We start from the raw sequence: 12,807 nt of genomic DNA, 5'->3' as shown, positions 1-12,807 counted from the left end.
TAGAGCTGATGCTGTGGATACAGTGACTAGGATGTGACGCCCAGTGCCCTGGAGGAGAGCACTCGGGGACAGCAGGGGCGAGGAAGCAAAGAGGAACAAGTACCTACAGATTCCTTGGCGAACTGAGTGTGAAGGAAGAAAGGGATGAGCGAATTAGACAGCAGGACCCCAGGAAGGAGAGGGCGAGAAGGAGGCGCGAGCGCCGTGCCGTAGCCTGGATTGTGCGCTTACCCACCGGTCCCCCCAGAACACCATAGCTGAAGACTACAGACTTTAATATTAACAGGAAGTGATGGCCAGGTGCTAGTCACTAATATTTGCTGAACTCATTTACATACCAGTGCTTTTTGTATATCATGTCAGCCCTGTGAGGCAGGGACAATCATCACACCCACTTCTGGGCACAGAAGGTTAAGGATTTGCCTGAGACCACGCTTCTGGGAAGAGATGGGGCTAGGGTCATCAGCCAGGCTGTGGCGACCTGCATCCGTCTCAACTGTCCTCTTTGGTCTTGGCCTGGGCTTGCACGTGGACTCCAGCCCCACTCAGGATTCTTGTGTCCAGACCCCAGCAGTGGAGCTGGGGCTCCAAGACCCTCTGGTCCATCCCCTCTGTGGTCAGAAGGGGAAAAGGTGTCCACCCTGCAGGTGGCAGCCCTACTGCCCTGAAGGTCCCTGATCTGACCTGACCTGGGTCCTGGCCTGCCTGCCCACAGCTCCCTCCATAGAGGCGCCACTCTGCCCTTAGCTAACCTCGGCTGGTGTTTACTATGGAAAACAGACCCAGGGAGGAGATCCTCAGGGCCCTTCCCTCTTGGACCTCCGCCTTTGGACAGCCCGGTTTCCACGCCACTTCTGGGTAACTGGCAAGTTTCCTCAGAGCCACCTGCACTGCCTGGAACGGGGCTGGCCCTGTTCAGTAAGCTTGGCCCCCCACCCCAAAGAGAAAAACCATGAAATGCGAAATGGAGAAGCTGTTCAAAGAAGGAAAGGGGTGGAGGGGCCGGAGGAAGGAGGCGCTCCCGCCTCTGCCAGCACAGGGCCCGCAGCTGTGCCCAGCCCGGGCCAGCAAGCGTCTCCATGTGAGCCCCCACCTGGCTGTGTCTACATCTGGTTCTGCTTTTACCTGGCTGTGCCATTAGCTGTCCTTGCTGTCACCTGGCTGTGTGACCTCAGACGAGCCAGGTGCCCTCTCTGGCCATGGGTTCTGTTTTGTGTATAACACATCTTTAAAGTCCCTAATATCCAGTTGTCTATGAGTATGTAGCAATATTTTGCCTCCAGATGACTTGCAAATGATTTTCCTCCTAACTCCTCTTCTTCCTGGGTCTCTGGCTTCCTCGGGGTAGTCCTACCACACCCCACCCTGTGTTTGGTGCCAGCCTTTTGTTTTAAGGTCAAAGAGACCAGCTAGGGAGACCCGGGACCCACGTGGGGCTGTGACACACTCCCAATCCCCCACAAGGTGCCCTGGGGTCCGAGACCTCTTTCCAGGGCAATGTGTGGTGCTGGGCCATCCTCCAGGCAGGGAGAATTGTACAGGCCTGGGAAGGCCTCTCCACACCCAGACACCAGAGATCATTAAAGGTTTGGTCCTCCACCTTGACAAGGATTCCTGTCCCAGGAAGCTCAGCTAACAAAGGAGGTTGGAGGAGGAGGGCTGGGGGCTGGGTGAGGAAGGAGGGACATGGCTGGTAGAAGCTTAGCTGGGGGCATTCCTGGAGGCCTGCCTGGCGGTGGTGAGGCTGCAACAAGCATGTGAGTACAGCAACTACGTGGGTAGAAGCTCCCCCTCCCCCATGAAGGGCTGGGACCAAATTGCTGGTGACAATAGAATGACACCAGGGTTCTTCTGAGGCGCTGAGCACCTACTGTGTGCAGCCACCACAGCCCAGGCTGTGCTCCAGCGCATTCCAGGCCTCACAGTGTATCAGCCATCTGTAGGCAGCTGATTCCTCTAACTCGCTGAGGTCATTGGCCTTGTGGCCCCAGGACCTGCCCTCAAGCAGAATGGGCTCCCAGGCCTCCGGATGTCCAGGACCAACAAGAGCAGCACTTGCTAAACCACAGCAGGACCTGGACAGGAGTCTTCAGGAAGGGGTGTCCTTTTCTGCATCAAGTGCCTTTCCTGGGACCAGCAGAGCCGGGAGGGGCCCCAGGGTCTGCTGAGTGTCTGCTGAGTCCCCATCTTTGGTCGCTGAGACTTGCTGCCCTTCTGCATGCTCATGGGTGTCCCCTCCCCCACCCGCCCCCCGCCACGATGCTGTTCAGAGCCCTCTGTGCCCGTCAGCCAGGTTCACTCCAGACAAAACACCCAAACCTCAGTCCTTTGAAGGCGCAAGGAGGCTGCAGGATTCCCAGACCTTCGCGGACATTCTCAGTTCCCGCCAGCCCCCTGCCCCAGGAGTAAATACAAGGAGGGTGCTGGGACCTCTCCGTAAGGGCTGCTTTCTGGGGGAGGCGCCCTTGGGGAAGATGGGTGGGCAGGACAGGCAGCCCACTGGGGGAGCACCGCCAAGGTCCCCCACCCCAGGCCCTGACTATGCCCAACCGAGCCACGACTGCGCCCTGAGCCCACTGTTGCCCGGAGCCCAGCCCCAGCGGAGCAGCGCAGACCCACCTCACCCTCTGGCACATGGGCAGCAGGCAGGTTTTCACGTGAGTGTGTTTGCACCGACGCTGCCATCAGCGGCGTGGCAGTAGCATCGCAGGCCTGTGGGGAAAGGGAAGCTTCACGAGATCAGAGGAGAAGTGGGGTTCGCCAGGCAAAGCCCTCCAGGTACATTCGTCCCATATGCTCAGGAGGAGGAGAAAGAGGGGCACACAGCATCCCAAATGGGAGACCATGCATGCCGACACCACCAAGTTAGGATAAAAGAGACAGAGCCGGTGGGGAGGCCTGGACCCTGGAAGGCTGGGCGGCAGGAAGAAGCAGGGGGGGCTCGTCATTCTCAGCTGTGAGCGCCAGAGGCCGCCACCGTGAGTGCTGGCCAGAGTTCCCACAGCTCCGTCCTGCACCTTGCCTAGGTTACGTAGGAAAGCCTGGGATACCCCTTCCTGCCTTCTCCAGCTTTCCCAGACCCATCCCACTCCTGCCTCCTCCAGGAAGCCCCCCGGGTTGCTCAGGCCTCTCAGATCTCTCACCTTGTTGCCTGCAGCCTGCCTTTTGAATTTAGTAAGTTCCTACCCTGGGTTGCTTTGCTTTACTGTGTAATGAATATTTGGAAGCTGTGTCCTCCTCAGCACCAGGCAAAGAGCCGGAGTTAGGCAGACAGTAAAGGATGGCTAAACTCCACTGAACTGCTCATCCTCCCAAATCCAGGAGACCCGGGAGAGCAGCTGCAGCGGGAACAGCGGTGCTCTGTCCCTGCAAGCTTGCCTTAACTGGGGGAAGCAGCGAGTCTGCTGACTGAATGCGGCATGAGCGCTGTAGGCTGCTGTTGAGGGCAGGCCACTGGGCTCTTTCTCAAGGGAGTGCGGAGGAAGCCCGTGGGCGTGGGTGCCACTCTCGTCCCGCTCTCCACAAGGCCAATGAGCTGCCCCTCGGAGCTGCCCCGGGTTCAAGGCTCCTAGAGGCCGCATGAGACCCGGGTGCAAAGGGACTGGCAGGGGAGGCGGGCCAGGCCTGTGCAGGGAAGCGGGCCAGGGCGTGTGCAGGGAGGCGGGCCAGGCCTGTGCAGGGAGGTGGGCCAGGGTGTGTACAGGGGCGGCGAGGCAGGGCGTGTGCAGGGAGGCGGGCCAGGGCGTGTGCAGGGGAGAGAGCGTGTGCAGGGAGGCGGGCCAGGCCGTGTGCAGGGAGGCGGGCCAGGGCGTGTGCAGGGAGGCGGGCCAGGGTGTGTACAGGGGCGGCGAGGCAGGGCGTGTGCAGGGAGGCGGGCCAGGCCGTGTGCAGGGGAGAGAGTGTGTGCGGGGAGGCGGGCCAGGCTGTGTGCAGGGGAGAGGGCGTGTGCGGGGAGGCGGGCCAGGCCGTGTGCAGCCGCCGCGTGTCTCGCTCTGCAGGATGGAGAACCTGTTCATCAACCGCTTCATGCACATGTTCCAGTCGTCCTGGAACGACTTCGCCGACTTTGAGAAAATCTTTGTCAGGATCAGCAACACTATTTCCGGTGAGTGTGTTTTGGGGCACTCTCGTGGTGCTGGGCGAGCCTCGCCTGGGCATGGGAAACGGCTGACCCCCCTGCTCCAGTCCGGGCCCTCCCTGTCCCCCAAGCTGGCACCGCCTGCACCCACACAGCGCCCTCTCCTGGGGACCACTGCCCTGGCCAGAGGTTTCTACTCCTTGGATGTTCAAGGCTGAACGTCCTCAACCTCATTCCACCATCAAAAGTGTTGAGAATATCAGAATTTTTTCTTTACATAAATCAATCATTTTTTATGCTTCTTAACAAACAAAAAAAAAAGGCAGGAGTTAGAGTGGTTTTTTAAGCATTTACATGAAAGCAACAATGGGCTCCTTTGGACTAGGATGTGTTTGGTAGAGCAGTAGTGGCGTATACCTGCCAGGGATGGCATGGGTTGGACCATGGAGCAACGGAAAAGTCAGGAGACAGTAAGGAAGCAAGCACAGGGAACCGCTGCCCTCACCGACCCCTCCCCAGGCGGTCCCCCACCTCCCCTCCTTCTCCTGCGTCCTGGGCCCCCCTCCTTCCTGGGCACAGGACCTGGGTTCTTTTTCTTTCTGTAGGTACAGTGTTGCACCCCAGGTCTCTAGAACCTATTCATCTTGCTTGACTGAAACTTCATGCTCGTGGATTACTAACTCCCCCACTCCCTCCTGACCACCACCATGCTATGCTGCTTTTTGTATAGATGTTTTCAAGATTTTTTTTTGATGTGGACCATTTAAAAAGTCTTTATTGAATATTCTGAAATATTGTTTCTGTTGTATGTTTTGGTTATTTGGCCATAAAGCATATGGGACTCTTAGCTCCCCAACCAGGGATTGAACTCACCCCCCACACTGGAAGGCAAAGTTTTAACCCCTGGACTGCCAGGGAAGTCCCTATGCTGCTCTTTGATTCTATGAGTGTGACTAATTTCGACTTTTCCTGTAAGTAGACTCATGTGGTATTTGTCCTTCGGTGGTGCTTTTCCCATTGAGCGCAGTGTCCTCCAGGCTCATCTGTGCTGTGACACATTGCACGGATGCTTCTTTTTCAAGGCTGACGGTATTCCGTTTGATGCATACACCACGCTTTCTTCATCCCTCGGTAGAGGAGCGTTTACATGGTTCCCACATATTGGCTGTTAGATTGTGCTGCACTGAACACGGGGATGCAGATCTCTCTTCAAGACCCTGATTTCAGTTCTTTGGGATGAATACCCAGAACTGGGATTGCTGGGTCACGTGGTCGTTCTATTTTGAACTCTTTGAGGAAGCTCCACACTGTTCATCATGAAAGCTGTGCATCCTGCCTTCCCACCAGCTATGCACAAGGGGTCCAGCTTCTCCACAGCCTCACCAATACTTGCCTTTAAAAAATAATAATTAACAGTGTCCTGGCAGGTGTGAGCTGGTGTCTCGTGGTGGTTTTGATTTGAATTTTGCTGATGATTAGTGATGTCATGGCGGTTTTGATTTGAATTTTGCTGATGATTAGTGATGTTGAGCATTTTGTCATATGCCTGCTGGCTATCTCTGCCTTTTTCAGAGAAATGTCTGTTCACATCCCTTGCCCCCTTTTTAATCGGGTTATTGAGCCGTAGGAATTCCTCATATATTTGAAGAGTAGCCCCCATCGGATACATGGTTTGCAAACATTTTCTCCTGTTCTGTAGGTTGACTTTCCACTCTGTGGTTTCCTTTGCTGTGCAGAAGCTTTTTAATTAGATACAGTCCCATCCGTCTATTTTGGTTGCTTCTGAGCCACTAAAGGCTAGCTCCGGGAGGATGGGGTGGTGCCCTGGCCTGAGTGGTCAAGCAGTTTGGCACGGTGGGCTGTCCAGTGAACGCCTGCAAGAGCACCAGCAGGGACCCTGGCCCTCGGTCCGCATCAGGACGACCTCAGCCTGGCTCAGGCTGAGCAGCAGTTCTCTCCACAGAGCGGGTCATGAATCACTGGCAGGAAGACCTCATGTTTGGCTACCAGTTCCTGAACGGCTGCAACCCTGTGATGATCCAGCGCTGTCTGAAGCTGCCAGACAATCTGCCGGTGACCACAGAGATGGTGGAGTGCAGCCTGGAGCGGCAGCTCACCCTGGAGCAGGAGGTCGAGGTAGGACCTGGTCTCAAGGTAGGACCTGGTCGGCTGGGGACAGGGGCCCGGGCCAGAGGCAGCTCGGATGGCCGGGTCACACTCAGTCAGGCAGAAACCACTTCCTGCTGGCCCGTGCTTGCTGGCCTCCGGGCCACTATCTCCAGGCTCTGGTTGGTGGTCAGATTGGCTGCCTCTGGTGAAGTGGCCTCTTCCTTTTCCTGAGCATTTATGAAAATGGTCTTGTCCAACACAGGTGAGGAAATTGAGAGTAACGTTTCTCCACGATGCTCAGGTCTGAGAGCATAAGCTCAATGTTTTCAGTATCAATATCGTAATTAAAAGAGCTCCCTCTAACAAAGGGCCTGTTATGGGTCAAGTATTGTGAGAGATGCTTTACACGCAGAACCATCCATTGTTACCCACATTGCAAAGGTAAAGAAACTGGAGAAAAAGCTAATCTTACATCAGGACAAAACCAAACCAAAGCAACAGGAGAAACCTGCTGGGCGTCTGTGTTTTTAATTAGGCGTGTTGGTCCGCTCCTGTCCTCGCCCCCTTCCCACCCCGCTTCTTGGCCTTCATCTGCCCGATCAGCTCTCTGCACTTCCAAGACTCATCCCATCTTGAGACAGAAAGGGTTCAAACCTCCCCTCTGGTGGGACTTGGTGTCAGCCACCTCCATGCCGGCAGCGTGAGGCTCTGGGAATGGCCCTTCGTCTCTCGTCAGCTGGCCCCTTCCCACTAGAGCCAGGACGAGCAGGCCTCCTGCCAGCCACCCCTCAGGTGCCTGGGGCTTTCTGCTGCTGCTAGGCACCCCGTGTTGCTTGCTTGGCTCACCTTAGGAGCCTGGCAAGAGAGGGGTGGTTGGTGCCATTTGAAGATAGACCTCCTAGCCCTCACACCCTGCCCACCTGACTCCAGAGGGCCGCCTGCCCAGGTAAGGTCCCCAGGCAGGGCTCCTGCCTAGTCACATGGCCAGGTGACAGCACTTGCCTCCCCACAGATAGGCACACACAGCAGGGCTTCTCTCTAGACCCAGTTGCTGGACCTGGTGACACTGCTTCAGTGATACTGATTTCAAGCTTCAAGTCAGAGGAGCACTGAACCCTGAGGGTCAGAGAATCCTAGAACTGGAAGGGGCTGAGAGCCACGCACCCAGCGCCCCAGCAGGGGGTCAGCTGCCACTCAGGACTCCTTGCCCCCACAGCGGCCACCTTTGCTGTGAGTACTGGTCTTGGTGCTCAGCTGTGGTTTCAAGGGTGAAGCAGTAATCCAATAGCCACCATTGACTGGGTCCTTAGACATGCACCACCCGTCTCTCGCCCATACGCGGCTCCATCCCCGTCTCTTAAACATACACGGCTCCATCCCCGTCTCTCACGCGTACTTGGCTCCCTCCCCTAAGATGTAGTTCTCAATCCCCACAATCTTTTCTGCTCTCTCTCTTTGGCAGCATCTTATGAGCTACAGAGATCATAGATTTGTGGCCAACTAAAACTCCAAAGTTGTTTTTTTCTTCTCTACCTATGCAATTATTTTTTTCCAATATGAATAGGTAAATTCTACCCCTATTGTTATTTTTGAGTCATTGTCACAACTCTTTAAGAGTTTTAGTTCTTATACTTTATATTAGGGTTCTGTGGTTTCAAGTTAAAACCAATTTAATCTAAGAAATGCCTTGGCTGGGGAAACAGCATGAAGCAGACTGAACTAGCTGGGTCTAAGATTCAGATAACCCATCAGCATCATTTCTCCAGTTATCAGTTTTCTGCTGCTGTTGAGAATTTTTTTCCTGAGGGTGTCCTTAGGTGGAGGTAAATATGACCGCTAAGAGCTTCCGACTTACCTTCCATCATTTTAGCAAACACTGCTGAAGCCCAGAAAAAAGTCCCTATTTCCCAACACTTTGAGCAAATGTCATGGGTCCAGTTTGAGTTGTGAGACAATCCCCTGAGCCAGTCGCTACAGCCGGGAGAGTGGAGAATGCTGACCAAAAGGAGAGGACAGGAGCACCAGACCAGCAAGAGCGCCCGAATCTTCTCCAGAACCTGTAATATCAGAACTGAGAGAGACAGCTGACTCCTCACTTTCCAGAAGGATGAAATCACAGCCCAGAGAGAGGAGGTGGCCTGGAATGAGAGAAATGCCCCATGCTGCTGCTGCTGCTGCTAAGTCGCTTCAGTCGTGTCCGACTCTGTGCGACCCCATAGACGGCAGCCACCAGGCGCCCCCATCCCTGGGACTCTCCAGGCAAGAACACTGGAGTGGGTTGCCATTTCCTTCTCCAGTGCATGAAAGTGAAAAGTGAAAGTGAAGTTGCTCAGTTGTGTCCAACACTTAGCGACCCCATGGACTGCAGCCCACCAGGCTCCTCCATCCATGGGATTCCCCAGGCAAGAGTACTGGAGTGGGGTGCCATTGCCTTATCCCAGGCCTCCTGGTTCCCAGGGTTTCCTTTTAGCCTGTCATTCATCAAGTTAAATAACTTGGTCTGCTGAAGAGTTGACTGGCAGACATTCCTTCCGCACAGTGGTCACCGACGGCCACTCTGCTCTGGAAGTCCATTTGTCCAGCCCATCTCAGAAGCCCAACCAGGCCCATGACCCCACCAGGCCTGGGTGTCTCCAATTTCCGGCCAAGGTGTCCTGCCTGAGGGACCATCACATACTCTGCTGGAGGCAGCCTGTCCCCACTTCCCTCTGCCCTGACTGGCCAAGGGCAACATTACCTCTTTCCCCCTCCCTGGCCCCTTCCTGCCCCGAGTGCCACTCAGGCCAATGCTCAGAGCTCGTCACTGGTGTCAGACAGCCGCAGGGTCCTGCAGCTGGCGGTCCTGAAGCCTCTGAGCTGTGTTCACCCGGCGCCCTCTGCTGGCAGACTTAGGGACCTGCAGCTGACTTAGCACCTGTTGACAGGTCTCTCCCGCACGCGCCTTGACGGCCTTCCCCAGCCAGACGGCAGCCCCTGCCTCCATTTCTAGCTTAAAACACAAGAGGCTTTAGAAGAAGCACCACGTGTCCTCCACCCAGACTCTTCCAGCTCTGGCCTGAGCAGGCCCTGGCCCTGCAAAAAGAGCCCCCGAGACGCTCAGGTGAGGCTCCGTCTTGGTGGCCCAGACAGTAAAGAATCTGCAATGAAGGAGACCCCAGGTTCCATCCCTGGATCAGGAAAATTCCCTGGAGAAGGGAATGGCTACCTACTCCAGTATTCTTGCCTGGAGAATTCCATGGACAGAGGAGCCTGGAGGGCTGCAGTCCACGGGGTCGCAGAGTCAGACACGGCTGAGTGACTAACACACTCAGGGGACTCAAGTGTAACCTGGGATGGGCAACTTGCTACCTTCCCCACACGCATTTTTGTTTTAAAGTGTGATACCCACAGGAATCAAGAGTGGCCGCAAGCTCAATGATGGCTTGGTAGCACCAAGTTACCGTGCCATGCCAGAAGCTCACACCAGGACACAGAACACACACCACCCCTGCAGACCCCACCCCCACCCTTGTAGACCTCCTTACCCCTGAAGACCCTCCCTTGAAACCTCACGGTCCGCCAGCCCTGACGACCCCCTCCTGGCACGGCGGACACCCACTTTTGAGCCTCAGGACCCCGCTCCTGCCACCTTTCCAACTCTCCTCCCAGGGGCAACCTTTGTCCTGACTCTGACACTTGAGTTTGCCCAGCTTTGAACTCTTGTAAGTGGAATCCTGCAGCGTCACTCTTGGCATTTTTCTCTCATTCATTTCGTCTGAACTCTGTCTTCTTCCGTAACTGGCACTGTGGGTGGTCTTCCAGCATCTTTCAGGAGGGCCAGGCAGACTCTGCAGGCACAGCAAGGTGTACCATAGCCGATGGAGACTTCTGTCAGCCAGCCTTGGAGTCCCAGGACTCCAAGAACTCTAAGCTCTGAACTCCACTGTATCGACTGGACCTCCTATCCCTCCCACTGGGCCCAAGTCCTGGGTCCGTCTCAGACTGAACCTGATTGGGATGTATTTCTTCTTACCTCCTGCAGCAAGGGAACATCTTCATCGTGGACTTTAAACTGTTGGATGGCATCGATGCCAACAAAACAGACCCCTGCACTCTGCAGTTCCTGGCCGCGCCCATCTGCTTGCTGTACAAGAATCTGGCCAACAAGATTGTCCCCATTGCCATCCAGGTAGGCGGCCCGGCCCGGTTCTCATCCTGGGCAGCTCCATCCTCAGCAGCCAGGGCTCAGGGAGCATTTCCTGGGTGGATCCAACAGACCTCCAGGAGGGAAAGGCAGCAGTCCTGCCTGGAATCTCCTGCTTAAGGCTCTGCCAGGTGGACAGGACAGACAAGAACACAGGGCTTCCTGCCAGTCTGGGGAGGGCTGACCGTAGTGGACAGAAAGGGCTCCAGTCCTCAGGATACCCTAGAGCACTTCCTGGCTCTGGGGAGGACCTGCCCGGCCGCCCCAGCATGCTGACCAGCCCCGAATCAAAACACCAGTAGGACACAGAAAACCCTGAAGACAGTGTCAGAAAACCACTAGGGATGATCAGTGAATTTAGCAAAGTTGCAGGAGACAAAACCAATACAGAGAGATCACTTGCATCTCTATATACTAACAATTAAAAATCAGAAAGAGCAATTAAGGAATCAATCCCATTCACCACTGCAACAAAAAGAATTAAATATCTAGGAACAAACTTATCGAAGGAGGCAAAAGAACTGTACACAGAAAATTATAAGACACTGATGAAAGAAATCAAAGATGACATAAACAGGTGGAGAGACATTCTACATTCCTGGGTAGGAAGAGTCAGTGTTGTGGAAATGACTATACTACCAGGTGCAATTACAGATTTAACTCGATCCCTATCAAATTACCAACGGCATTTTTCATAGAACTAGAACAAGAAATTTCACAGTTCATATGGAAACACAAAAGACCCCGAAGAGTCAAAGCGGTCCTGAGAAAGAAGAATGGAGCTGGAGCCATCTAGCTTCCTGACCTCAGGTTACACTACAGAGCTGCAGCCATCAAGGCAGTGAGGTGCTGGTGCAAAAGCGGGAATACAGACCGATGGAGCAAGACAGAAGGCCCAGAAATAAAGCGATGGACCTATGGGCACCTTATTTCTGACAAAGAAGCCAAGACTATACTATGGGGCAAAGACAGCCTCTTCAATGAATGGTGCTGGGAAAACTGGACAGCAACACATAAAATAATGGAATTAGAACATTTCCTAACACCACACAAAAAGATAAACTCAAAATGGATTAAAGACGTAAATGTAAGACCAGAAACTATAAACCTCTTAGAGGAAACCATAGGCAGAACACTCGATGACATAAACCAAAGCAAGATCCTCTGTGACCCACCTCCTAGAGAAATGGAAATAAAAACAAAAGTAAGCAAGTGGGACCTGATTAAACTTAAAAGCTTTTTCAGAGCGAAGGAAACTGTAAGAAAGGTGGAAAGACAACCCTCAGAACGGGAGAAAATAATAGCAAATGAAACAACTGACAAAGGATTAACTTCCAAAATATACAAGCAGCTCATACAACTCAATGCCAGGAAAACAAACAACCCAATCAAAAAGTGGGCAAAAGACCTAAACAGACATTACTTCAAAGAGGACATAAATATGGTTAACAAATACATGAAAAGATGCTCAACATCACTCATTATTAGAGAAATGCAAATCAAAACTACAATGAGATATCACCTCACACTGGTCAGAAGGGCCCTCATCAAAAAGTCTGCAAACAATAAATGCTGGAGAAGGTGTAGAGAAAAGGGAACGCTCTGGCACTGTTGGTGGGGATGTAAATTGATACAGCCACGATGGAAGTCAGCATGGAGATTCTTTAAAAAGCTGGGAATAAAACCACCATCAGCTCAGTTCAGTTCAGTTCAGTCGCTCAGTCGTGTCCGACTCTTTGCAACCCCATGAATCGCAGCACGCCAGGCCTCCCTGTCCATCACCAGCTCCCGGAGTTCACTCAGACTCATGTCCATCGAGTCCGTGATGCCATCCAGCCATCTCATCCTCGGTCATCCCCTTCTCCTCCTGCCCCCAATCCCTCCCAGCATCAGAGTCTTTTCCAATGAGTCAGCTCTTCGCATGAGGTGGCCAAAGTACTGGAGTTTCATGACCCAGCAATCCCACTCCTAGACATATACCCAGAGGAAACCCAAATTGAAAAAGACGCATGTACCCTGTTGTTCATTGCAGCACTGTTCAGAATAATTAGCCAGAACATGGAAGCAGCCTAGATGCTCACCTACAAACGGACAAAGCAGCTGTGGTCCAGACACGGTGGAATATTGCTCAGCCGTAAAAGGAAGGCATTTGAGTCCATTCTGATGAGGTGGATGAACCTAGAACCTATTCTACAGAGTGAAGTGAGTCAGAAAGAGAAAGATAAATACCGTATTCTAACACACATATACGAAATCTAGGGAAATGGTTCTGAAGAATTTATTTGCAGGGCAGCAATGGAGAAACAGACATAGAGAATAGACTTATGTATATGGGGAGAGGGGTGGAGAGGGTGAGGTGTATGGAGAGAGTAACATGGAAACTTACATTACCATATGTAAAATAGATAGCCAACGGGAATTTGCCGTGTGGCTCAGG

The 12,807-nt window shown here is 53.5% G+C and overlaps 1 protein-coding gene across 2 annotated transcripts in view; it reads left to right on the top strand.

Moving 5' to 3' along the window:
• ALOX5 (arachidonate 5-lipoxygenase) overlaps positions 1-12,807 on the top strand; it is a 47,031-nt gene that overhangs the window by 26,628 nt on the left and 7,596 nt on the right. For both annotated transcript variants that reach the window (XM_069572324.1, XM_069572323.1), the window contains 3 exons: positions 3,999-4,105; positions 6,042-6,214; positions 10,209-10,355. In XM_069572324.1, coding sequence (XP_069428425.1) covers positions 3,999-4,105; positions 6,042-6,214; positions 10,209-10,355 — 427 coding nt within the window. The remainder of the gene's footprint in view (positions 1-3,998; positions 4,106-6,041; positions 6,215-10,208; positions 10,356-12,807) is intronic.

The sequence above is a fragment of the Ovis canadensis genome, chromosome 25 (assembly GCF_042477335.2).
Source record: "Ovis canadensis isolate MfBH-ARS-UI-01 breed Bighorn chromosome 25, ARS-UI_OviCan_v2, whole genome shotgun sequence".
Classification (NCBI taxonomy): domain Eukaryota; kingdom Metazoa; phylum Chordata; class Mammalia; order Artiodactyla; family Bovidae; genus Ovis; species Ovis canadensis.
The sequence above is the reverse complement of the archived record's forward strand: the minus strand, read 5'-3'. Positions and strand labels throughout refer to the sequence as shown.